This window comes from Pygocentrus nattereri, chromosome 3, assembly GCF_015220715.1.
Source record: "Pygocentrus nattereri isolate fPygNat1 chromosome 3, fPygNat1.pri, whole genome shotgun sequence".
Taxonomy (NCBI): domain Eukaryota; kingdom Metazoa; phylum Chordata; class Actinopteri; order Characiformes; family Serrasalmidae; genus Pygocentrus; species Pygocentrus nattereri.
In genome coordinates, this window is record NC_051213.1 from 25,670,597 (window position 1) to 25,698,391 (window position 27,795).

The 27,795-nt window shown below is 38.5% G+C and overlaps 1 protein-coding gene across 2 annotated transcripts in view; it reads right to left on the reverse strand.

Moving 5' to 3' along the window:
• Window positions 1-27,795, reverse strand: part of osbpl10b (oxysterol binding protein-like 10b) — a 53,459-nt gene that overhangs the window by 4,035 nt on the left and 21,629 nt on the right. For both annotated transcript variants that reach the window (XM_017709177.2, XM_017709178.2), the window contains 5 exons: window positions 10,654-10,800; window positions 8,015-8,486; window positions 2,889-3,075; window positions 1,583-1,765; window positions 33-186 (listed from right to left, as the gene is read on the reverse strand). In XM_017709177.2, the coding sequence (XP_017564666.1) occupies window positions 33-186; window positions 1,583-1,765; window positions 2,889-3,075; window positions 8,015-8,486; window positions 10,654-10,800 (1,143 nt within the window). The remainder of the gene's footprint in view (window positions 1-32; window positions 187-1,582; window positions 1,766-2,888; window positions 3,076-8,014; window positions 8,487-10,653; window positions 10,801-27,795) is intronic.

Consider the following 27,795-nt stretch of genomic DNA (forward strand, 5'->3'; position numbering starts at 1 on the left):
GAGTGTTTTCAAACGGTGCCACGATGTCTCACCTCTTTGGTGAAGTACTTGGGTTTCCAGGGAGTATTCGTGGCAGATCTTTGTTTCTCCTCGCTGCGCTGCCTCTCCTCCAGCTGGTGTTTGTGCTCTGTGGCCGAGTCAATGTCTCCCGACTTCAGTGCCGCAGTCACATGCTGCCACAGCCGCCTGCCAGGCCACATCGCACGTAATAATAAGAATATGGCATATGTTCACCGGGCATATGTTCTGAGAAACTATTTTAAGCTTTAACCAAAAAATAAATAAATAAAAAACAACATAAAACAAATGGTTCTGATACTAAAATCTGATTGGCTGAGCCATCTTTGTAGTGCACACTGGAATCCTGTATTATTACACCAAGTTCTTAAAAAAACGCTGTGTTAAATTTATTGAACGTTTATTGCATTTTTATGGGCAGTTCCTCTACAGCCAAAATGGGCTAATGCTTAATTTTTGGCTGATTATTAGTAGCACTTTTTACACTCAAAAAACTGCTGGTGAACATAAAAAATCAAATATGAATTGAAATTCATATTGAAACATTTTATTGAATGAAAATATGAAAAATATTTAGTTTCCACAACTTCCCCCTTTTTGTTTTTATTCAACCAAGACATATTTTGAGTCTGAAGTTCCCTTTTTACTTTAGCAATAGAGCTGTTAGTATTGTGTAGCACGCCTAAATCATCAAACATTTTCCTCAAAGTGTATCTCAAATAGACTTGCTCATGTAGATTTAGACCCTCTGTTACCTAAAAACCACTGTCATGCACAGCCTCCTGTGGCTTTACAGCTCTGATAGAGGAGTACATCTTTTGAAAGACAGCCTTGTGCACAGAGGCTAATCAATACAGAAAGCCTGTGCATTTGGAGCAGCTCCATTCAGCTCATGGCTCTTTGTTGTGTGCAGTGGCAGGGATGGTCTGTGTGAGTGGAGACTGGAAAGCAGACCTTTCTGAATTGCTCTCTCCCTGCACAAACCAGCTTAGTGCTTAGTGCCTCTGTATCCTCTTGATTGCATTAGGCTGCAATGCTAATGCCAGTCTGATAGCGTTACACCACTCTGATGTGCCTCTGCTCCGCTTATTTGCCCGGCTATGGGGCCGACTCTCTCCCTGCAATAAGCAGCATTAGAGTTATTATGCGAGCGCTCTAGAGAGACAGAGTAGTGTAGGAGCACCCTCGTTGCGTAAGAGACTGGGGATAAAGAGGGCAACAGTGTTAATTAAAGTATACAATGCTGCTCCCCTGAAGCACCAAGTGCTATGAGAATTCCCATCTCTCCCTATTCCAGATCCCGTATCCTTTCATTCTTCAAGACATGCAGTCCCTTCAAAATAAGATGAATCCATAGTCTGTCTACACATGACATTTGTCAGCACTTGTTATCGTGAAAGTTAGTGGGCTTTTTTATAGACTGACTTCTAGTTTATGTTCATGTAAACTGCTTTTGCGTCATGGTCTCACAATAATCATCGGTTTTATTGAACCTCATTATAATTTGTTAATGCTTTTATATTCTTTATGTTTAGGTTCTATTCTATATTCTACATTTGCTCACCTTGACTCATACTGGCCCTGTTTCTCCAACGGGCGGATCTTCTTCTTTATGACGGGCAGTTTAGACGTGTCAATCACTTTGGTTTCTCCACTGCTGTAGGTGAACTCCAGGGTACCGTTCCACTCACCCTGGGCTTTACACACAATGGTGCTGGTGGGGTTGTGCTTGACTTCTGCTGTCACCCTGTTGGAGGTAACGCAGTGTGACATTTTAGGCATTTTTGTCTGTTTTACAATTTACAAAGAAAAGAAAGGCAGTAGGTTTCAAATCAAGGTTTTAAAAATGCATTTCATAACACTGCACTATATTCTGTTACTGTACTTTAAATACATAAAATGAAAAATCTTCTTTAAAATCGAATGTCTGTGGGCCACATGCTGGGCAGCCCAAGTTTCAAGGACAATACTAGCATTCAGTAGTCTGGAATTACTTATATTAATAATTGCTGTTATAATAATCAGTACTACTAATACTACCTTATATAGTATGGGCTGAATAAACTAGCTTATAAACGAGACACCAGATGAGCAGGTATCTCAAGATGTTTTGTTTAATTCAAGTTTCTGGGAACTACAAACAAACAAATAGACAGACGAGTGATCTGCTTGAGATTTGATTGCCAGTTTAAATACAAGGCATTCTAGACATTCATTTTATTATAACTTCTTTCTCATGTACAGCCGTGTTCATCACTCTGGACACATCTAACTTTTTTTAGTTTTTCACAGCTTCCTACAAATTTGATTTAATCTATAAAGTTGTAGAGCAGTAGTGTCGTAATAAAATCATTTATCTGCAGCTTTTTTTATTGGAAAGAGTCCTTGTAAAACTTGAATTGAAATTCTAACTCTTGAAACTTTTATAATGAAGCTTGGTTATTTGATTTTGCTTATTAAGCCAACACATAATGGAAGTTTATACCAACCAAACATCAGACTTATCTCAAACTGTCTATCAAATAAGCATGCTTATGCGGTTTGGGACATTCTATGACAGACTGTTATCTAAAAATGCAATCTTGTCTGTACTTTTGTCCATTTTTATAGACATGCATGAGGGCTATATGCTTCAATTACTTACTAAATATATTAGCCTCCAGTATAAAACTAAAGAAGCAAACTTCAGACACCAAACAAAAAAAAATATAAATCAGATTTTCAACTAACTTTTCCTTTAATACCAACAGTACATATGATACTATTGAGGAATCATAAACTGTATGATGCCATTTATCAGCTACTCGACACTTATATAGCTGTAAATTCAGTAAGTGTTACATTTTTCTGAGCTATAACCACACATTCACCTGTGAACCTTTCCTCCATAGAAGGGTTTGGTGTGGAAGGTGACAGTTGCTGAGTAGCCACTCTTGGCGCAGCAGATGGAGACTTTTCCCCCCAGCTCCACCCAAGGCACAGTGAGGATGGAGCGGGCGTAGGCGCAGGGCAGCGTGAACACATACTGCTCATCATGCTCCAAAAGGTGCAGCACCCCTGGCAAACACACCAAACGTATTTCTCTTCAGTTACACATCAACGAGCTGTTTCACTTCACAAATCCTGACTGACAAATCCTCCAGACGTTAATGGAAAAATTCCCCAGTGTTTCACCAGAACATTCACAAAAAAGGCTTTCAACTTCCATTACGTCACATCAGCTATGTCATGTTCTATCTAGACATCACGTCAGGTTTTCATAGGTTACATTATGACTGTGCAATATCCTTTGCTAATCATTATCACAACAGTGAACTTTGCAGTGCTTATAGTTGTATGTTAAAGTATGAGCACCCCCAGTCAAATGACATGTTTTGTAAAAAGCAAGTTAACACATGCTTTACAAGAAATAAATTCAAATATGACATTTTCTGCAAACTGCAGTGCATAATATCTATCTAATTGCTGACATATTGGAAAAAATAAACAAATACTATATAAAATGTGGCATACAATGTCCACAGGCCACATTTCATTTTTTTTTTTTATTATTATTATTTGTTCACTTCTTTTTATTTCACATATGCTAATTTCAGCAAACAGCAGTAACGTTAATTGTGCATTAAATGTATTCTCTATGGAAGAAAATCAACAATACACATACTTTCACTAGGGTGCTATAACTTTTGCATATAGCTGTAAGTCACAGAAGGCTGCAATATGTAACATTATTGTGTCACATTACTTAATGACCAATGCAACATAAATATATTATAAAGCATATTACAGTTTCAATATGTAGCAGTATAATGGCAACAACTTTACTTTTTACTTTGCAGCCTTAGTTTAGACTGATTTAGTCATTTGGGATGCAACAGTTCATGTCAGTTTTGGGGGTGAGTGATGCAGAACCACTTACTAGAAATACAATATATATCCAAAAGTAACCAGACACCCCTTTAAATTAGTGAATTCAACTGCTTTATGATGCACCCATTACTAACACAGACTTTCAACTGCATACATGGTTTATTTCCATTGAAAAGTGCTGACAATAGAATGTGATGGTCTGAAGCAGCCATACACGAACCTGAGGTCACCACTGTTATATGTTGGCTAAAAGGGTATGAAGCCCCCACCCTTAGTCTCTGGAACTGTAAAACTGCTTTCTCTGAAGTGATCAAGCACCATTGAATACGCTACTCTTCAAAAATTTGGAATCACTGGCTTTAATATAAAACCAGTGCTGTTGTAGATACATATATAAAACAATTCTTACATGGTGCTAATATTCTACAGGTTCCAAACAATATCTAGGAAGATGCAAAAACTAAAAATGTTTGATGGATGGAGCTGTAAATGACTACACAATAACCAAACGTTGTAACATTAAGAATGAAGTTCTAATAAAAATAACAACCATACTGCTTTATATTTGAAAGTGGTGACCAAATCTAGCCAATCAAAGAGCAGGTCATAGAAAATGTCATGGCAAGAAACTATAGGACTAAACACATAATTACAGTTTGTTATTAATAACATTTGCTATTTTCTTACCATGTTGTTCTCAAAATAATTTTGTGTACAGCCATTTCAATCAACAATTACATTTCAGTTATAACTGAATAAAAATTATTAATATGACAAGTGATTCCAAGCCTTTCAATGGTAGTGTCTCTGAGATGGGTTGGAGTGGCATTCATGACTCAGAACTAATTATCCAACATCAGTACCTGACCTCATTAATGCTCTTGTGGCTGGATGCAATCAAATCCTTCTAGTAATGTTCCAAGATGTAGTGTAAAGCCTTTCCAGAAGAGGCTGTTACTTCAGCAAAAGAGGACAAACTCCTTAAGAATACACTTTATTTCAGAATGATGAACCTCAGACACATAAGGCTGGTTTCCTGGACAGGGTTTAAGCCTAGTGTTGGGCTAATTGCAGTGCAACCATTGGGAGTTCTCTGTAGGCTTAGGTTTAATCTGGGTCTAGGAAACTGGTCCACGGTGTACAAAGTATCTCCATTACAATGCCTTAAAGTTGCAATTGACTGCTGCTCCTGCCTTTGTTATATGTAATAATGAGGTGAATACCGACGTCATGTGGCCTGTAGGCAGCTGCGCATATCCATGCTGGCCTGGCCCTCTCCCTTGCTTACATAACGGACAGCTGTCTTGTGACAGAATCTGCTTTGGGCATTGGGCCAGGTCTAACAGCAGCACATCTGTTTCCCCAGGACAGGAGCACTGGAGGGGGCAGTGCATGCCTCCCTGCCCCCACACCTCTGCTCCACAGGGCTCCAGCATCCTGCAAGCACTCTGGCACTGCCATATGAGATTAGCTGCTGAGGTCAGCACTTCTCTACTCCCACCAGCAAAGAGTACAAGAGAAATGACAAAGACAGCTGTACATGTGTGTGGATAAGGAAAATGGCTTTGTTCACAGTGGTTTGTTGGAAATTGAGGATCTGGTGTTTGACTGATGCACAATACTGAGAAATATTACAGATCACATGAGGAATTTGCCAAAGCTCAGATCTTTGTCTCTCTATATAATCCAAGGGCATATATGACAGTATGATATTGTTATGATGTCACAACAAGCTTTTTTTGGCATATTGACAATTTCAAAAGTATTTCCACACAGGAAAGGACTAGAGGATTACCAACGCAAACTGTGCAGCAGCAGATGAGCTGTCTTCTCTGATTTTACATCTACAAGGAGGACTGACAAGGTAGGAGTGTCTAATAGAGTGGACAGTGAGTGACCACAGTGTTTAAAAACTCCAGTTCTTTGAAAGAGAGGAGAAAGTCAAACTCCAGTCTTGGTTTAGATCTAAAATAAATAAATAAAAATCCATAAGTTTTCATACATCCTTCCACTGTGAGAAGACAACTCAACACTATGAGTGTGAAAGGATGCATCAAGAAGCCGTTACTGGGAAAAAAGTTAATAGACGATGGATTCCTAGAACAATAGACTGACCATCCCAGAGTCCAGACTTCAACGTCACTGAATGATTTGGGGAGTATATGGAAGCAGAAAATGCACCTCCAACTTGGAGGTGTGGAAAATATCTCTGCAGATTTCTATGAAAAACTGAAATAGCCTCCTGAAAATAATAGAAGCTATAATAAAAGCAAAGAGAGATCACAGAGAACACAAAAAACTTTTTTTTGCATGTATTTTTTAGGCTGTGTAATTTTTGGTTAAATATGTTTTTTGTTTGTTTGGAAATTAAATAAATGAAGGGTGGTCTCTATAGTTTTTTCATGTACATGTTCAATATCAATGCATAACCAATTGTACCAAATTAAGAAATTTGAGATTGTTAAACTAAAGAACTGTAATTAAATTGGAGTGGATTGAGAGAGCCAATACAAGACACAATTCCTCCAGAAAATCTTAATATTACAAAAACTAACACTGTTCTTGGGCCATTGCAAAGCATGTAAAGTTACTAATAAAACTGCTGACACTGGTCTTATGTGTTCCATTAGATAACGGACAAGAAATAAAAGAAGCTTAAAAAAAGACAAAGAAAACACAATGCACAATTCTACTACTCTGCTTTTTTGTATTGTTGGCATACTGGATGGAATCATTATGAAGCATTTACAACTGAAATCCTCATAAATCCCCATCAACTCTCTCTCCTTCTCATTAGCTTAGTGTGCAGTACTCTAAGGGGATTTAGTGTGATCCGTCTTGTAAGTAATTAATGCTGTCCTAATTACAGCAAACTTGTAATTGGCTGAGGCTGGCATGCAGACACAGCTTCCTGCATCATCAACCACTTCACTGAGCACCTGTGTGCCTGCTAGTGCTGGAAACATGACAGGAAAAGAGGAGAGGGACTTGCACGCTGCTGCATTGTGTGTGTGTGTGTGTGTGTGTGTGTGTGTGTGTGTGTGTGTGTGTATATGTGTCGCAGTGCATGTGAATTGAGGTATGCAGAGAAACAAAGATGGGAGAGAGAGAAAAGAAAGAGAAAAAGAGAGAGTAAGCTCCCAGTGTGTAAGTGACTGACAGACAGATGTACAGTGAGTGGAGCAGTAGCGGTCACATGCCCTGAGGAGAGACCCGTCCATTCATAGTCAGCTGATCTGAAAACAGAACATTCTTTAGACATTTCACTAAAAGGATAAGAAAAAGGAGTGCTTGAGAAAGCAGATCTCAGGGGTCAAGCGTTAGCTGTTTTAAAGGAGCCACATTTAGAATCACCACTCAACATACAAATCACAGTGATATTCAGAATACACAGAGATCTGCTCATCTGGGCTCTGCTTACTGCAACTTAAATGCCCAATGCAGTCAGACTAACAAGAGAGGAAAACATGTGGTCTCAAAGCAGTTCATAACCACATAGAATTTGGAATTTTATTAACTGCTTTTTGGCAGTTTTACCCAACCTGGTCCATAGAGCCCCCTAGATGGTCCACATTTGCTCCAGCTTAAAAAGAAAGAAAAATGTGGACCCTGTGGGGGGTAAAAATATAAAATGTAGCCCTGGGCTCTAATTACATGGTTGCTGAAAATCTATCAGAAAACAGAATCTTTTGTTCATCTTGACATTTTTTGTATAAAATCTTGGGAATGCCTATATATAAAATCTAGAGAATACTGGGGTTAAAAAAAAAGAAAAAAAAGAAAACACAAAACAACATGGTGATACCAGTACATGAAATCTTGGCAATATCAGTATATATAATATCTTAGGAATCCCAGTATACAAAATCTTAGGAATACCTGTATATATAATATCTTAGGAATACCAGTATATAAAATCTTAGGAACACTAGAATAAAAACTTGGAAATGTCCATATACAAGATGGGAACGCTAGTATGAAATCTTGGGTATATCAGAACATAAGATCTTATGAGTGCCACTATATAAGATTTGAGGAATACCAGCACAAAAAAAACCTTGCCTATAAAACAGTTTTAACATCAGCATTTAAAAATCTTGATACCAGCATATCAAATCAAACTCACCCTCTCCAACCATTGACACTCCTACAGACATGCCCATGAACTTGCTCTTGGTCCAGACGTGTGTGTTGACGCACATGCGACGCTCCTTGCACTCACAGTAAAATCCTGAGATGGGTGGGTGGTGTGAGACTTGCTCAGCCACGAACCACAGACGGCAGCATTCCCCGGGTTTGGCTGGGGCAGGGGGCACAGTGCATGGGGAGCTGGTAGTCCTGAGGGGCCGCACTTTCTCCCGCGGGACATCCCAGCTGCAGTGGAAACTCTCCCCTAGAATGGGGTTGTAGGGCTTCTTGGCCACAGCACCTTTGCGGCCCTCATGGAAGGCAGTCAGGTAATACTCCACAAACCGCACAATGCGCTCCTCTGCCGTAGCTCCAGCCGTGATGGCCAGAAACATATCTGGATGAGCCATGAAGTTAGCGTACATTTCCAGAAGAGAGCGCTTCTCCAGGATAAAAGTGGGTAGCACCACCTGGGAAGAGAGAGAGAGATTTTAAGTTAAGTAAGCTATCTCATCCATTGTTAATTACAAGCTACTACCACAAAAGAAGATTACACATACACTGCTAAGCTACACTGAAACACAGTTTGATAAATAATGCTATGCTTTCATTTAATGATAATGTGGTATGGGAAAAAATGATAGTGGTTCTCAAGGATGTTTTCCTGACAAATAATAAACAAACAGAAAAACTACCCTAGGGTTAGGAATAAAAATCAAACATAATTTTGTAGTCAAGCTCAGTTCAAATCAGTTGTTTCAACAGTGAAGTGAAATACTGAATACAATGACGTAGTCTACAACAGACCTCAATCACTGGGTCACTGCCATTTATCTTTTCAATGAACTAACAAGGATAAACTGGCACTGATAATCAGGGTATTCTTATTATCACTCAATGCTAAATGTTCTGCACAAGGGGGTACAATTAACACCCAAGTAGCATTGAAAGGGAAGAAATTTAACTCACATTAAGAGGATCTCACAAATTTCATGCATGTTTGCAGTCATAAACTGTGTGTACATAATGTTAATGGCCCAAAACCATACCACACATATCTTGTTTTAAACTGTGGATTTATTTAATATCTGGCTATTTGTTAAATAAACTGGCTAGCAGATTTTAGACCAATAGGCTCCTCCAATCATATTCTAAGGCAGGCTTTTTTACTGTAATATGCAAGAAAAGGATATGCTACCGTCACTTACAATCTTCAAAAATGTATGTTTTGTCTAGAGCAACTATAAATAGTGTTAGACTCAGTGTGTGCAGTGAATCTACATGACAGTTAGCTTGGTAACATTGCAAATCCCATGGCATTACTGTAGTAATCAGGTGAACTGCACATTCGTGATTATATGATTATAAAGCATCCTAGTTCATTTCTTCTAATAAAGCAACCCTGAAAGGCCTGCGTTGTTTGTCAAGGTTAATTTTGTTGAAAAAACAAAAATATTCAATATATTACTCAATTTACAATTTAATCAACAATGATAAACATCACACAACAAGAATCTGATCTGACAAGCAGGAGAGACGACTGTTTTGAACTGTATCCACGTCTTTCACATACACACACAGACACACATGCACCAACCACAGATCTAATCACATGTGCTCCCCACTTTCCTGCTGGTCAATAGTCCCATCCACCACTGAGATGTATTAATATGTGTGTGCTTCTGTCCATGACGTCTGCTCGGGTCTGTACTGGATCAATGTCCTGTCATTCCCCCCAGGCCTTAACACTTTCTAACACACATCATTATCTTTACTCATCTGAGCCCCTCAGATACCTGCATCGATCCCTACCAAAGCCCTGCAGGAAATATCTAAGCAGAAAGAAAAACTATCACCTCTTCTCTAGACGTGTCCCGAAATAGAGACTTCATAATCAATAGACTTTCATTAGCTCTGCCGAGGATGGTGACACATGTCCTTAATTCATCCTGACGACATTCTCAATAAATGTCTGAGAAATCACAGGTTGGCTAATAAAGTCTAATTAGGATGATAAAATCACAATCCTTCACGTTATACTTAAATCTGTGCCTGGGACAATCTACACCAAAAGACGGAAAAGGAACCCGTCAAATTAGATGTCATGGCTTTTTATCAAATTAAATAATTGCATAATCATCTCTGTAGTTATGCAACTGGTATTCATCATAGTCTTCATAGTGATGGTAATTATATGTGATGACAACTCTGTAAAACCTTAATAATATCTTAATAAGCTTTAATTCTGCAGCTGCCAACCATAACTTCATGAATGGACCTGGTCCAGACAATGCATTAATATCCTCCTCTAGGGAGGACACAGTGTGCAGTGACAAGTGCGTGCAGAACTCAGTCAGCCCTTTGTGTGCACAACCTTTTTTCTTTTTTACTAATTTCAACATTTTAGTATAAGAGAACAGATTAAACCTACGGGATAACAAACATGGAAAAATGCAGTGTTTAAATGCAGACAAATAAAAATTTGGTAATTACATTTTTGTGCAAGCTAAACCCATACAACGACCCCCTGTGACCTTGTGTGTCATCACACTTACATTATCTGAACTATATTATGTGCGAGAATGGTGTGTGTGTGTGTGTGTGTGTGTGTGTGTGTGTGTGTGTGCGCGCGCGCACCCGTGTGAGGTCCATGCCCAGTTTGAGCTGTGAGAGCAAGTGGAGGATGATGCTCCTTTGGTCATCCAGCACCCCCAGGTCCTCCTCCTCATTGTCCTCAGTGTCTGTGTTCTCCTCACTGGGGTCTGCTGTATCTGGACTGGAGCGCTGCCCAAACACACAAACCAGTTACAAAGACCCATAATCACAACACAATACATTAACATCCACACCCCACTTTCCAGACATGTCACAACAAGTTTTTCTGAAGTTAGTGAAAAAGTTGGAATGGACAAAGTGCACCAGCAAAATGGTAACATTTATTTAAAAAAAAGTCTTTAAAAAACTGTTTGCTGAAAAAAACTGAGATGGAAAAATGCAAATTATTAACAAAAAGCTGAAGAAAATAATGGCAAACAACCCCATCTTAGAGAGGCTAAGTATTTCAGAAGTAAAGATGAGGAGTTCACCACTCTGTGAAAGACTGCATGGGCAAATAATGCAACAATTCAAGAATATCATTTCTCATCTTAAAATAGCAAAGAACTTGGGGATTTCACTGTCTATGGTACATAATATCATCAAAAGATTCAGAGAATCCAGAGAAATCTCTGTATGCAAGGGACAAGCCCAAAAACCAGTACTGACTGCCCGTGATCTTCAGGCCCTCTGGCAGCACTGCATTAACAACAAACATAATTCTGTGGTGGAAATTATTGTGTGCATGGGTTCAGGAAAACTTATGAAAACTACTGTCTGTGAACACACCTTTTCACTGCAGCCACAAATGCAAGTTATAACTTTACCAAGCAAAGAAGAAATTATATATAAACTGCATCCAGAAACGCTGGCACATTCTCTGGGTCCAAGATCATTGAGGATGAACTGAGGCGAAGTGGAAAAGAGTCCTGTGATGTGGCAAATCAAAACATTTTTTTGCCATGTCCTCCAGACTAAAAAGATGAGGGACCATCCAGCTTATTATCAGCACACAGCCAGCATCCATGATGGTATGAGGGTGTGTTAGTGTCCATGGTGTGTGTGACTTGCACATTTATGAAAGCACCATTAATGCTGAACAACATTAATGCCCAAACTGCTGAGCAGCTGTAATCCTATCAAGCAAAAATGGGGAAACATTTCATTCTCAAAATTTAGCAATTTATAGGTCCCGTCAGTTCCTTAATGCTTACACAGTGTTGTTAAAAGAAGAGCTGATGCAATACAGCAGTGCACTGCAGAGACACTGACATGGTGGTAGTGTGTTAGTGTGTGTTATGCTGATACATGTGGGACAGAAAAGTGGATTCAGAGTATATGGAAATGTGTTATTTCAATGTATTTAATTAAATTTTTTAGATTTTGGTGTTTTTTTTTTTTTTTTTTGGAATACCATGACATGCTTCACAGGATGTACCACTGTTGGTTGCTGTTGTTTTTCATGAAAGGAAGCTTCTGCATTTTGTTCAACACTGATGTTATTGACTGAAGCCCAGCCTCACAATGTCTCCTACTGGCTGACGTGTAGGTACATCAGAGAACTCTCTTGCAAAAGTTCAACCCTGTCAGAACTTTATCAACAGACAACAGAGTATTATACATGGACTGTGATGTGTTGGCGTCTGTTGTTCACTACTGCAATGTTTTCATTAACATTAATGGCAATGTGTTTTTACTAGTTAACGTCCTTATGAACACTAGAGGGGGGCAAAATGATCATATGTTATCATTATAGTGATCAATTATGTCACAATAAAAAAATTCTCTTTTCTGAGCATATATGGTATCGTCAGTACAGAACAGTACCGTACAGACTACCTACATATTTCATTGCATATCATGTTGTATATTCTGTACCATGAAAATGTGTAAGTATTGTGATCTAATATTTTTTGCTAAACTTTTTGCCTTTATTCTTAGTGAATTTTCTTACCGCCTTTTTATACAATCAGGATTTTGGAATCATACAGATGAGTCAAATGTCTATGAGAGAAAAAACCTACTGCCCTATATATTACACATATTTTCGCATTTACAGCAGTAGAAAGCATCAGGAATTTACAGTTATCATGATCAACTTTATTCCTATCAGTCCCCTTTTATCCTGCTTGTTACTCTCTCGGTGAATGCTGCGGGCAAGTAGACTGTTCATTCTTGAGGTGCTCTTAGCTGGACGGGTCCAGCTAATGTGTTTGGTCTCTGCTGCAGTCACTCATGCGAAAGCCCTACATTGTTCCTAATGCATAATGTAAAGCAACCCACATGTGCCTGCCCCAAAGCATTGTGGGAAGCCGTTTAAAAAAAAAAAAAAAAAAAAAAAAAAAACTTCACTGGGTTGACCCCCACTGGAACACTGATATTGTTGACAGATTAGTGAGCAACATCACATCATTCTCAGTCTCAGTGGACTAGTTTTTTTTCCTTTCTTTCACGAGCGTATGAGTGTTAGCAACTCAGGGCGAACAGATGGGAACTGAAAAAGCTGCATTATGTTACAGGCGGACTGTTCAGCAGCATAGCAGGATGCTGTGAATCTGAAAAGTAACCAACTATATATTCTTATCTTTATTAAATCTGCTTAATCTCCTGTGTCTCACCGATGCTGGTGTAGTTGGGGCTCAGTGAAGGGGATGGGATGGGATGGCTTGACTGCTCCAAGCAGCAGCATTTCACCTGAATATTTCATAAAAGAAGAAGAGCACGACCAACGACCAAGTGCTGCTCTTTTCCCTCATGCTCCTCTATCACGCTGTCACACTCTTGCACACAAAAGTGGTTAAACAAAGCTCCATTGGGCCACATTCAAGGCCATACTACAGGTCATTCAAACATCCACAGCATTCCACCACATAGGGGGCAATCAATGTGTATTACAAAAAAACAAAAGCGAGAGCTTAACACATGGGGGTCTGATCATTTTAAAAGAATCATGTATGAAATCTCTCCTTACCCCAAATGTAGGTAATCTGCCAAGGCATGACTAGTGTTCAAAGTTTGTTTTGATACTTCTTCTGTGGCGCTATGAGGCTAACATTATAGAATTTCATTACTGTTAACTACTTTGGACTCATACACATCTTGAGCTGAGGGGAAACTTCATATTAAACTCATTCATTCATATACAATTTCCTCAAGAAGCAATTTATGTAAAAGAATTTCTTACTAAATAGACAGTAAATACACAGTGGCCTTAGTCAAAGTGTGGACAGAATAATTACTAGTTTGAAAGAACAAATCTAAGCAATACTACAAAAAAAAAATCCAATTTTGTATTATTAAACATCATTTGAACACAGCAATTGCTTTTTCCAGTGAGTGACAATTTTTATGAATAATGAACCAACAGAAATAATAATCTGTAATAAAATCTCCTTAAATCAGCTTACAAAAAAAAAAAAAAAAAATACAAATCTTTTGCCTTTTCCTGTAAAGTTACTATCTTGGAAATGTTTTGTTTTTTCTGGACAGGGATGAAAAGTTGGCATTACAGATAATAGATATGAGACTTGGTATGGCATCCATGCTATTCTGTCCTGCCATGTTATATTAATTTGCCGGTTTTAGATGATTATACATCTCCACACAAGGCACCAAAAGAACAAACTGGTCCCATTCTTACTGAAACAGAATGGCAGAATAAGAACTTGGAAACAGAACACTTGGACGCATTTCAGCCTTATCAAAGTCTCTGACCTTAATAAAAAACAATGTGCCACCGTCTCAGCGGAAACTCCTCCCCTCCTCAAAACAACAACTCCAGCAAACACAGCAATCACAGCGCTGTTCTAGCCAGAAACTGCTCAAACTTACATTCATGTCCGGGCCAGTTCAGAAACGTGCTCCAGGGAAGTCATCTCATGGTGAAACAGAAGTATCCCAAAAACAGCTCTTCTCTCCTTTTTCTTCCTCTCTCTCTCTCTTCCTCCTTTCTCTTGTTCTGTTTCTCTCTCCTTCTCTTTTCTCTCTGTAACTCTGCCACTCTTATCTTTCTGCCCAGCTGTCCCTGAGCCAAGGAAGTGCTGCCCCCTCCCACTCTGCTAACCCATACACTCACACTCGCGCTCTCACACACACATGCTCACACTCGCACTGACATTACTGCTGCTGCTGCCTAGACTTGCCACAGGCTGCTTTGCTCCAAATCCAGCTAGACCTCCTAGTCTCTGTTTGGCTGCGTTAGCAAAGCCTGAGAGACGTGTACACACTGAGTGAGTGACAGCAAGTAGTGAGAGAGAGAGAGAGAGAGAGAGAAAGACAGAGATCACTGCTGCTTGATACTTTTCTAGAAGATTAACTGTGATGTTCTCAATCCCTGTCCTAAAGCCACTCCCCCCACACGTATGCATACACAACATTCTATAAAACTCCCATCCGCTTTGGTCTGCACCCTCGCTCCCCCACCAGGTAACGGTATAGAGTCTAGAGTCTAGAAATGACTGGGCTCATTCACTACAGTTGAAGGACAACCATCATAATCATCTTTTTGTGATTGAGGGTGTGAAGAACCTTTTCAAAACATGAAGACCTTCCACATTGATAAAGTGATAAAGTCAAAACTGACCTGTTACACTTTTTATCCACATCTCTGGCCATATTACACATCATTTATTCATATCATTTACAAGACTAAATTCTTGGTTTTCCATAACCTTTGAAGTGTGTTGACTTTCCTGCCTCTAAAACATCTTCCTGGTTTTCATTACATCACCATGTACCAGCAGACGGTGAAAAAAATATTAAACAATAACATCATGTTTCAAGCTCTACCATAAGCCACAGATGTCTCCCCTAATCATAGAAGTCCACCCTAATCATGACTCCACTTCACCCACATCCACCTCAGCACGCACAAACACACATATAACATCCACTCTGTCTTCTCCCAATGGAAGCCTTAAGAAATCCCATTCATTTACTCATCTGATACATCCAGACCCAAAGCACTTCTCTTACACACACACAAACACACATACACACATACCAACCTCCCATAACACGCTCAATTTACCCATTCATCACTAAAGATAAGGATTTCAAATAGTGCCCAAAAAAGTCAGTCAGAGAAAATAATTAAATAATGAAGTAATTTTAAACTGTCTTGCTAGTATGTCACTCAGGCTCTTTTACCCTTAACGTGTGGCTGATGTGATTATAAATGTACAGCAATAAGCTCAGATATGTGACGGAATGGGATGGTGGTGGAGACTGCAAAACCTTGTTAAGTGAAACTGAAGGTAGAGATGTAAACATATAGGGTTTTAGAACAAAAAGGAAGTAGTTTCAGGCCCAGATTCAGTTACTCAGTAACTATGCTAACAGCCCACACTCCAACCACAGCAGCACATTAACACATTTGTCTGTTAGTGGAACTAGCTCTCACACATAGATGGGTACTCAATTCAGGGCTAGTGTTATTATCACTTATGATACGCACTTTGATTCTGTACAGATGTCTGATGCTTCAAATGATGTTTTCTAACGTTGTATCATGCTTTTGCACTGTATTCCCCTTTGCATATAACAGTCCACTCTCTGGTTTTTGGCATCTTTCACAAGAAAATAAGGATTATAAAACAATATCATCAACAGAGTAAACTGACCTCTGCCAAGCAAAGCAGGACATTTTTAGAGAGCGTACAGTTTGACTGAGCCAAACAGAAGATTCCCTTAAAAGGGAATTTTTTTTCAAATTGCACGCTTAAATAACTGATTAAGATGTAAACAAAGTCATCTAGAGGTCTTTGATGCAAAATGCTTTTTTCTAGAGAAACGTATAGAGGCAGTGCTGTTTATAGTGGTGGTGATAAGAACCAAATGTTTAATGCCAGTAAAAAAAAAGCTACACCACAGAAAGCTACTACAGGAAATGGTTATGAATACACTGACTGATGCTAGAGACACTCTTTCATGATAGTTCTGACATGAGGCTTTGGCCTAAAACCCCTGTTTATAAAGCAAAAGTACCCTATTTTGCCATCAGCAATATTACACATAACACTCAGAAGACACATGTTGGTTCATTGTCATTTTTGACAGTAAACAAAATGCCTATATTTAAAATCAGAATCAGTAAGTTTCTCAATTACCCATTTCACATCAAAACACTTGGAATGACTCTCAACCATTTAATTACACAGGAAGAAGAACAATCTGTGGAATTGTCTTTTAAGCAAAAACATCCAGGAATGTGTTTTTGTTGAACAGGGAACATGTTAATTGCATGAATATGTGTTCATGTGAGTGTCATGGGTTTAAGTACTGGTTGCAGTGTGTAATGCCTGTGCTATCCTGTATCTCGTGACATGGTCTGATCTGCTGCTGGCTGTCCAGCACATGACTCTTCTCTTCTTGGGAAGTCCTAAACACAGAGAGGGAGAGAGAGAGAGAGAGAGAGAGAGAGAGAGAGAGAGAGAGAGAGAGAGAGAGAGAGAGGGAGAGGGAGAGGGAGAGGGAGAGGGAGAGGGAGAGGGAGAGAGAGAGAGAGAGAGAGAGAGAGAGGGAGAGGGAGAGGGAGAGGGAGAGAGAGAGAGAGAGAGAGAGAGGGAGAGACTCTGCTGATAGCAGGGAATTTTTCTCTATCAGTTTTTATTTTTTATAGACAGAACTTGCACAGACAAGTCATGTTGTGGTTGTTGTTGTTTTAAATGTTGTTGTTGACTGCTTAGCTGCAAATCTAATTTGCCCCAGAGAGACAAAGCTGAAGCTGAAGTTTAGAGAGAGCCTGAAAATGAAGTTAACTCACAGGTTAAAGTATCGTGAGAGGGAAAGGGTAATGCAGGACCTGAACCCTTCACATTCTTTACTTCTCTAGCATCAGAGGCATCTACTACTGTAGAGTCTGTATTTATCATTTCCAGAGGACTTCATTCTTTCCAAGTAGGGGCTGGAAATACGATGTTAGTTTAATCATGAATGATGAATCATCATGTATCATGAAAATGCCTTTCAGTATGGTAATACTGGTTTTAGTTAACAGATGATTCTGCTGGATTTAAGGGCAATTCTACAGATTTTTTTACAGCTGAAAACATTGTTTTCTCTTAAGCCCATATGGTCCATAAATGGAAGCTAAGCTACAAAAATAGCCCAGTATGGATGTTTTTGCAATGTCATGAAAACCAATGCATTTACATCTGCATATTCAGCCTACAGCAGTGTAGATTCACCTATTCAGGTTAGTGTGTTCTAGCCCAGACTGATTTTGAATAAAAAACAACCAATCAGAATAGATATCATTTACATCTATCATATACAGATAAAACAGCCTGTTTAATTATAAAGAATAAAGAGAGATTGAAAAAATGGCCATGTAAAAATGAATATATGACCGTTTTTGTTGTGGTGCTGTTGTAAGGTGTGTTATGTGGTTGTGTAAGAATGTGTATGTTTTTTTTTTTTTGGTTTGTTTTGTTCTCTCTTGTGGCCGTGGATGTTTATGTAATGAAGCTACTGTGATGCATGACAAATTTCTTAGAAATCTGACAATAAACAGCGTAATTTATGCATCGCTGTGGGATGTGTGTATGTCGGTAAAGGGGCCTTTTAAAATGGGAATCAAGATGAGAAACTGTGCATTGCAGACAAACTTAGACCAACTCAGATTTCTTTTCAGTGGTGATGATCAGAACCAAAGGTCAGAATATTTTATTTACTATCCAAAATGACCAGCAGATCTATACGTCATCTGAGTTCTTATATGTAATGATAATGACAACATAGTGGTAAATGTGGAAAAACGGAATGGAGCAGCAGAACTTCTCTTTAAACTGGGGGGAAAAATCTTTCTTGGGGTGGCACATACAGTGTAGGCATGGCCCATTCTCTCAGCTGCACTGAATGAAGGACAAAAGGAGGCATACACCGGACTTCAGCAACAAGTGCATCACTGCATAACATACTTCCTCAGGAATGAGACTAGAAGAAATGAGAACATGAAAGAATAAACAAAGAAGAATGGTGGAAGAAAAGCATCAGCATGAGACTCCAGAAGAAGAGAGAGCAACGAAAAGCACTGCTGTATAACAGCTCTATAGTCACGCTGTAGGCTGTGAAGCATGCCATTCAGTGCACAAGTGTGCGCATTTTCTCACGCAACCATCAGTGAACAATTCCTTGCACCTGACCTGCTGTCACATCTGAGTCCCTGAGCAGGCAGTAGAAGAGGAGGAGGGAGAGAAAAAGCAGAGGAGGCGGAGCTGCATTTAAAAAAGCTCCCCCACTATGAATAAATAATCAGTGGTACTCTCCAGAGAAGTACTTAACAAGAGCGCTTATGCAATATGGACAGTCCACACACCCACAGCATCCACAGTGTCAAGGACTCCTCATTCTAATACCCGCTTACTCAGTTTGGGCAACTGTTTAGAGCCTCCATGGCTTTACTGACACAATCTAGCATTAAACTGCGGTTCTAGTATCATTTTTACTACACGCTGATCCACACATTAACTGAAGAGATTCACCAAATTCAGTCCTTCAGTGCTTAAAAGCCCATATCCTTTTTTGCATTGTATTTTTTCCTTAAAGGCCATGTATAACATTTGTATGGTTTCATTTACCAAATCTAAGACCAATCCATTTTAAAATTACAACTTTTTTTCAAACTCGAATTAAACAGGATTTTATTTTTAACCCAGGTTTTGTGACACTGACACACACACACACACACACACACACACACACACACACACACACACACACACACACACACACACACACACACACACAAATGACCTCTCTTCTGACTAGCTAACCTGTATTATGCAGTCTGGGCTGAAACACTCTTTATTCTTGACTATCTAATTCCTTAAATTAAGACAGATTTATGACAAGCAAGGATAAATCTGTCTTTCACATTATGGGACTGCTAATAAGTATAATTAATTCTAAATGTGTTGATTTTATTCACCTCTACTGCCATCTACTGCACATAACTAATTACATACATGCAAAATGAGAACCAGTTAAAGAAAATAGCTCAGTGAAAAAAAGCTAAAATTGTGAAAACTTTAACTATTTTAATTTTGTGCAAATCTGTTCATTTTATCCAACCCTATTTCCAAAAAAATATGCATTTTAAACCCACATTGAATTGAAAACAGTAAAAGGCAACATATCAAAATGTTGAAGCTGTGAAATTGTATTTTTTTTTAAAGGTATTTGCCTGTTTTGAATTTGATGCCAGCAACACATTTCAAAAAAGTTGGGAGGGTGGCAACAAAAGGCTGGTAAAGTTGTGCAATGCTAAAAAAAACACCTGATGGTTGATTGGCAACAGGTCAATAATTTGATTGGGTATAAAAAAAGGATCTCAGAGAGGCTGAGTCTTTCAGAAGTAAAGAGGAGAGATTTACCACTTTGTGAAAGACTGCCCAGGCAAAGTGTGACAAATTCAAGAATAATGTTTCTCAAAGTCAAAAGGCAAAGAATTTGGGGATTTCATCATCTATGACATATAAAATCATAAGAAGATTAAGATAATCCAAAGTTTTTTCTCGATGTAATACTGGCTAGCCATGATCTTCGGGCCCTCAAGGGGCACTGCATTAAAAGCAGACACAGTTCTGTAGTGAAAATCACTGAATGAGTTCAGGAAACCTCTGTGAACACATTCGCCACTGCATTCACAAATCTAAGACAAAACCTTAAAATGCAAAGAAGAAAATATAAACAGGATCTAGAAACGTCGTCACCTTCACTGGGTCAGAGCTCATTTAAGAATAACAGAGGTAAAATGGAAAAGTGTTCTGTGGTCTGATGAATCAAAATGTGAAATTCATTTGGGAAATAATGGACCATCCAGTTTGTTTTCAACACACTTCTAAAGCCAGCATCTGTGATGATATGGGGGTGCAATAGTGCACATAGCATGAGTGACTTGTAAATCTATGAAGATACCATTAATAATGAAGGTTATATACAGGTATTGGAGCAACAAGTCCTGCCATCCAAATTATGTCTTTTTCAGGGAAAGCCTTGCTTATGTCAGCAAGACAATGCCAAAACACATTCTGCATGTTTCAGACAGCATGGCTCTGTAGTAAGAGTCAGTGCTAAACTGGCCTATCTGGAGTCCAAACCAGTCACACAGACATTTGATGTATTATGAAATGAAAAATATGACAAAGAAGACCCTGAACTGTTGAGCAGCTGAAATCCTATATGAAGCAAGAATGGGAAAAAAAAAATCTCACCCTCAAAACTACAGCAATTTTCTCCTCAGTTCCCAAACTTAGTGTTGTAAAAAGAAGATGAGATGCAACACAATAGCAAACATGCTCTGTTTTTTTCTGGATATGGAGTTGTAGATGACATGTAGTATGTAGAAAGTATGAGCCTTGTAGTTCCATTGCAAAACTACAGAAGAAAACTGCTTTAGATACTAAACTTGACTACATTTGGAGTGAAAGGAAATTTTTAGTTTTTGCCAACAATGCCTTACAGTAAGGCACAGAAACCTACTGATTCACAAACATATATTTTCACATTTTCTCAATTTCTCTCAACTCTTCTCAATTTCTCAACTCATCAAAAACTTACTTTAGATGTAAATTAATTTTTAGTTGGAATATGAGGGTATTTGCTCTACATTTTGCTGTCCAAAATAAATTGGACACTTTTTGTTATTATGTATTTAGGATAAAAACCATGACTAGTTCCAGCAATGTAGCACTGAATTGATTTAATTATGTGCGCACCAATTTATCAGACTTTTCTAGTGACTGTTACAACAGGTCTTCAGGCTTTTACCTATGGAGTAAAGGTAAACATTTAAATTAATGACCGTTAACTGATGGTAAGGGCTTATATCAAAAGTATAATATAAATCTTGCTCAAACACCTTTAAAACATTGAGCAAAAATGTTATGTGTCCTGCTCCTCCCTAATTTACATTTTGAAATGTGTACGTTACCAATTTGAAATGTACACAGATTCTCTAGAACTTTGTGCAAATGCTCATCGCTACTGTTCACAGAGCCAGGGCACATTCACACAGCTGACTTTCTCCATGAAATCTCCTTCCCTTCTGCTTGTGCTACAGCACATTTAAGATTTGTATGCATAAGGAAACTCCCCTTGACATCATATAGTTACAGGCAAACATTTGAGCACCGCTGGCCAAATTACATACTTTGTTGTTCTTTCTTTCTTCTTGATTGGGTATAAAAAAAAAAAGTATCCCACACTTAGAAATAAAGGTACGATGCAGGTACGATGCAGGTACATGATTCGTTCATCAAGGTACAAACAATGTAAGTGTACCCTCAAAGGTGCAACAGCGGATCTGTGGTCCAACTGTGTACCTTAAATAAGTTTTCCCAGTGGAAAAGTAGATATTTATATCTTTTTATAAACTAATGTTTTAAAACAGAACAATAAAATAAAAAGCCTGGACACCAGATGAGGAGTGTGGAGTCAGTACAACTTAGAAAATATCATTTCAATGGATTCTAGTACAGTTATGTTCCCTGACCAAAGGTACTGAGATGTACCCCTGAGGGTACCACCACAGTGACAAAAAGGGTACTGCCCCAGTAACAGTGTCGTACCTTTTTCTCCTGAGAGTGCAGAGTGGCTGAGTCTTTCAGAAGTAAAGATGAGGAGGGGTTTACCACTCTGTGAGCGACTATAATATAAAAATAGTGCAACAAATTCAAATCAAAAAGCAGTCTGGACTGAAACACCATGAACCATGAACAGGGAGGGCTAAATGCTATAGGCTGTAAGGTCAGACATATGTAAATAGGATGCTTTTTAAATATCATATCATAAAACCAATTCATTCGAAACAGGATATTTTTGCTGCTTATTTTAAATCTATGAAGTGTGTGGCTTGACTTAATAGGAAACATTGTACATAATATGTAAAACGTCTATTAAAACAAAACAAAACAAAAAAAAGGAAGAAAGTTCTTCTTATAAATTCTCTAACCAAATGAGAAATATCCTCCTTGAAATAAACTCCTGGTAACAGACAAAGCTGTGTGCTATTTTGTTATTGTTATTAAGTGATGTTCCTGCTATGTAATGTGCAAACTAGAATGTTTCAATTTGGTCTATCTAGCCTTCACGCACTATTCAGAGACCTCCCTGCTCTTCCCATCACGAAACACTGTGTTGGGGAGCTGACACTGACTGTTTGCCTCCACACACACACACACACACACACACACACACACACACACACACACACACACACACACACACACAATGTGTACCCCAGAGAGACACACAGATGGTTTGAGTCCTGCCATGGACATACAACGCTGCCTTTTCTGTTGAGCAAGTGTGGTTTGTGTGGGTTTGACAGGCCGTTTTTTTTTCTCTCTCCACTGTGTTTGTCTCCTCTCTGCTACTGTTTGCTTGTGTATTTTCCCTGATGGATGTGGAGAAACAGGCTGTCATATCATGCATGGTGTAAAGGCACAGAGCTGAGGTCCAGGAGCAGAGGAAGGATGGAGGTGCAGGATGAGGAATTGCTCAGTACAGAACAAGGACTGGGACTTGCAGGAAGTAACTACATTATCAGCTCAGATCAGAGATGCTAAGCCATTTAATATGACCCAAATCAGAGAATCTATTAGGTGGTGTTTCATGGTCATTCTGACATACTGCAGTACACCACAAAAAAGCACTGAAGTTGATGAGTGAGATAAAAAGAATATGAGATTAAAAAAGGCACAAAGCACAGTTAATTGACACTACATCAGTCAACAGAATAATTAATCATAGAAAAAAACACCCTGTGAAGCTGAACTCTATGTTAATAGACATTTCTTCAAAGACTCTGGGCTCAAAAATATCAACACTTTCCTTAAGAAAATCCACTATTAAGCAGGGGTTTAGCTGGCACAGAGGGCACTGAAGCTTTTGGTTCATGTGAACAGCAAACAGAGTTAAGCTCTGGTATTTAAATCTGATGGGAACGTAAATAGTTTCCAGTACAGTCTTCACAAAATCCACTGACATATTCAGTATAATAAACAAAAAACTTTTCAGTGATGTTGGGCAGGAAGGCAGGGGCTTTTGGTAATTTGTGGAGTATGTTTACAAATTGGAATGCATGGTACTGAACGCTTGGCAGTAGTGTTATACAGAGTTGAACCATATTTCACAGTTTGGTGGATAAACTGGATTGTCTCAAAAAAGGAGGCAGCTTCTCTAAGTACACAGTTAAAAAAGAAAGTCAGATTGGTAGTATCTGGTAGTTTTGGTAGTGTCAGAAAAGAATCAGATCATATTTTGCTAGAATTTCAAAGCCAATACAGATGAACAAGGCATGCTAAAACAGCAAGTAGTAGAGAGGATATTAAAGGATATTCATTTTAATTGCATTTTCATGATATCAGAGCTGAGAGCCCCCTATAATTCTTCCCCCATTTGAAACAATGGAGAAACAGGGCATCCGAATGCACGATTTAAGCCCTGGTAGTGAGGTACTGTACTTATTCTATTTTGAAGAAGAACCAAATAACACGCAGACCTGCTAAACACTGGGCATCTTTCAGTGGCATCACTGTACCAGAAACGTAAACTGTAATAAAAGAGTGAAGTGCATGACTTCACAAGTTAACTCAATTTATATATTCCCTTTTATTTTTTAATCACTGTTGAATAATAACACCTTGCAATTTCACTAAGGCCTCTAAGTGACTGTCCCCCTCTGCTGGTCATTACTTGCAACACAGACATATAAACAACAAAATAATGGATTACAACTTTTACTGGGCAGCATTAGCATTAAAATTCATGCAGTGTTTTTCATCATACAGTCTGGCACACGCACACACACACACACCACAGACACACACACACATACACACGCACTTCACATCTTGCATTCCCTTTTTGGCAAGGAGCCATCAATGATAAAAGGTCTGCCTAACCCAGTTTAGATTTATGGTGCCTCTGACTGCACTGCTGTTTTACACCATGCTTTACTAGTTTCCCATTCAGAAGAGAGAAATCACTGGACCAGTTGCTGCAGAAACATACGGCACGTAATCGCTTTACTGTTCTGCAAAATCCTTCCTAAAGAGAATGCATTCTCTTTACTGCCTGACCACAGACAGAAGGAGATGCTCTCCCGTAATGTTAGAACTGCATGATATTGTACTATACTGTACTATTGCATTCTGCAATGTCAGTAACACCAAAAGAAACAGCATGCTAATGAGTCCTCTTAACAAATCCCCAATTACTTTTACTGTACAGAGCGCATCCTGACCAACCTCTGTTCTGTCTTCTCTTTGATTATTAAGCAGTACTGTGCAAAAGCAAGAGACTACTTTGTTTACTTATTATTATTATTATTATTATAAAGCTTGTATAGTGCTTGTAAAGAGCGCACAGACAAAATAGTTTATTAAATAAATAAATAAATAAATTCAGCCAGGAAAAAAGAAAACACATATTTAACAGAAAACTACTCAGATGCCTTAACAACTAAATAAAAAAACAAATGTTCAGTATTCAAGGTGTTCACTCTGTATTTTTTAAAGCCATGATTCTTTTCAGAATACTTGCTTTCAGTTTTTCAAAGAAATCTATTGGGATATTTTTCAATACATCCAAAGTTCAGCCTTACAAGCTGGTTACATTTTCTGCTTCTCACAATCCCAGTAATCAAAAGCAGATTTGATGATGTTGAGGTCTGGACTTTTACACTGTACGTTAAGCCGTTTTAATAAAAAAACAACAACAAAAAAAACTGTAATCATATCACACTGGTTCAATACTGCGTTTGTAAAACACTACATAGCAAATCATAATTGCATAATATAGCAGTATAATCACAATAAAGTATTTTGTGCTATACTGACTACTGTAGAGTGAGAAATATGCCTCATAAATTGTCACACTTTGAAGATTCCAATAACAATACTCATCAAGACACTGCAGATGCAATCCTCTGAAACTTTACCTTGTCCTGAAACAGTATGTAAGAGCAAAAATGCACTTTCATTTACTGAAGGCATTGTGATTATGCTAGGCACTCATGATACCTGAGATTTGACTTTAATGATATAATGGCGAATTTGATGATACAATCACAATTCTCGATACTAAAACAACACTATGGCAAAAAATTACAGGTGTGTTATGTTGGCTGAACTCAAAGAAGAATATTCAGGTCATTCAAGCTTCCCACCTCTGATTTTTTTATTCAACATTTTTAATCAATACAAAACTCCATATCCAAATATAACTAAATAATTTAAGTATAGTTTAGTTCTAAGAGATTGATTAACACTGAGATGAGGACATTCAACCTAACATTGACAAGACTGTTTAATAATAACCTCTTCATCTGTATGTTTTAGAAATTACATTGGCAACATTTCAATATCAGTGAAGTGTTTAACTGTAAATATTTTTATTGTATTGTTTTTATTGAATTGCATTAAAAAAAAAAAAAAAAAAACACTTGACTTTCGAGTGTTTACAATGGCAGAAAGCTGCTCTTGTTGTCTGAGCTTTAAGTCTGAACCAGCAGGAGGATTTTGAACTTTAAAGTACACTGTGTCAGTCCTCAACAGTCCGATGAAAGTGGCGATCAGCTCCATCAGCTTCACGCTGGATGGCCTGGATTGATGGGACTCATTTCAGTGGCTATAAGTGCTGAAGCCCATCAGCATATTTCACTGTCTGTGTAGGCAGAACGCCAGACATAGCCTCTCGCACCACTACAAACCCTGCGTTTCTCAGTTGGAGGCTGTAACACCCAGCCTTTGATATCTCTGGAGCTCCTTTCACACATCCTGCTCAGATAAAAGCACAGTTCCGACCACAAATACAACACTGTCCTGAAAGAACACAAGCTAAAATGACGCCAAGCCTTTAAAGACTGCTGTGCTAGTGTGACATACTGTTAATGTTTTTCTTCATATACATACTAAGAGCTAGATTTCATTTAAAAGATTAACAGTAATAAAAGGCTGCTGATAAGAGCAGAATAGTGTTCAGGTGATGGATTCATAGTGTAGCTTTAATTCTGTTCTCTATTCTTTCTCAGTGTGTTCATTCTTATATTGCAACATCAATTACAAGCTTTCAGACATATCTAGCAACACTCACACATCACGCAGCACCAGTAATTGTGGCATAGCTCCACAGGCAGGGAGGCAGATAAAACAGACATGGAGGAAGAAAGACGAAGCAACAGGCTTCAGCCCCTCAGAGAGGTTTGTGGGGTTCCTTAGTCACCTGCCAGAGATACTAAAACTAGACCACATCCAATTAGAGCTTGTCTCTGCACCCGTGCCAAGCAAGTTTGGCAGGAGCACACAGAATGGCAATGCCAAAGCTTCAGGCAACTCTTCGGGGAGGCTATTACAGACAGCTTTCCCTTTTTAGATGCAGTCAGGGGAACCTGACAGATCTTGGTGACCTATCTTCTCTTTCCTGTGTGTGTGTGTTTGTTTTCAGTGCAAAAATGTCCTGACTATGTAAGAACACCAGACAAAAACACAGTTAATCTACCTTGAAAGGCTAAGCAAAATTGTACTGTCAAGGCAAAGAGCTTTTTATAAATTGACATTTCGTAGCTTAAAAGTGGAAGTGCAAAAGCCATTTCTTTACTGTTACAGAGGTTATATTAGAGAAGGCCTAATGATTTCTGGAAACAATAAAAAATGCCTGTAAATAGTTTATTTTTATTTAATATAATCATGTTTGTTGCATTTAACTTAATATTCTTATTTCACTGTCAATTTATGGCGGTAAACAAAAGGGTTAAAATGATCCAATCAGGATTTTTTTTTCTCTTTGACGTCTAGGTGGATGCAGCTCTCCCATTCGTCAGGTCTGAGCTAGGAACTGAACCGAAGGCCTAACTCAGACCAACCATTAACACAATCAGGAACTGACAACAGAAGCAACCAATCACACTTTGATTTGCAAAGAGTAGGACTAATTTTGTGAGAGAAAAAGGTCACAAGTGACACATGTCACTGTAAGAACAGTAGCCTGACACACGCATTTCAGTTATGTGTTAGAAATGGAAAATTTGTGTTGGCATCTCTATGCCAGGACTCTTCTGAAGGATTAATTGTCAAATTGCTGCAAGCTACAATTAATATGTATGTTACAAGCTCAAAATAAAGCAAAGAATGTCTTTTACAAACTGAAAATGTCTGTGTTTAATCTAGAACGGCCAATTTA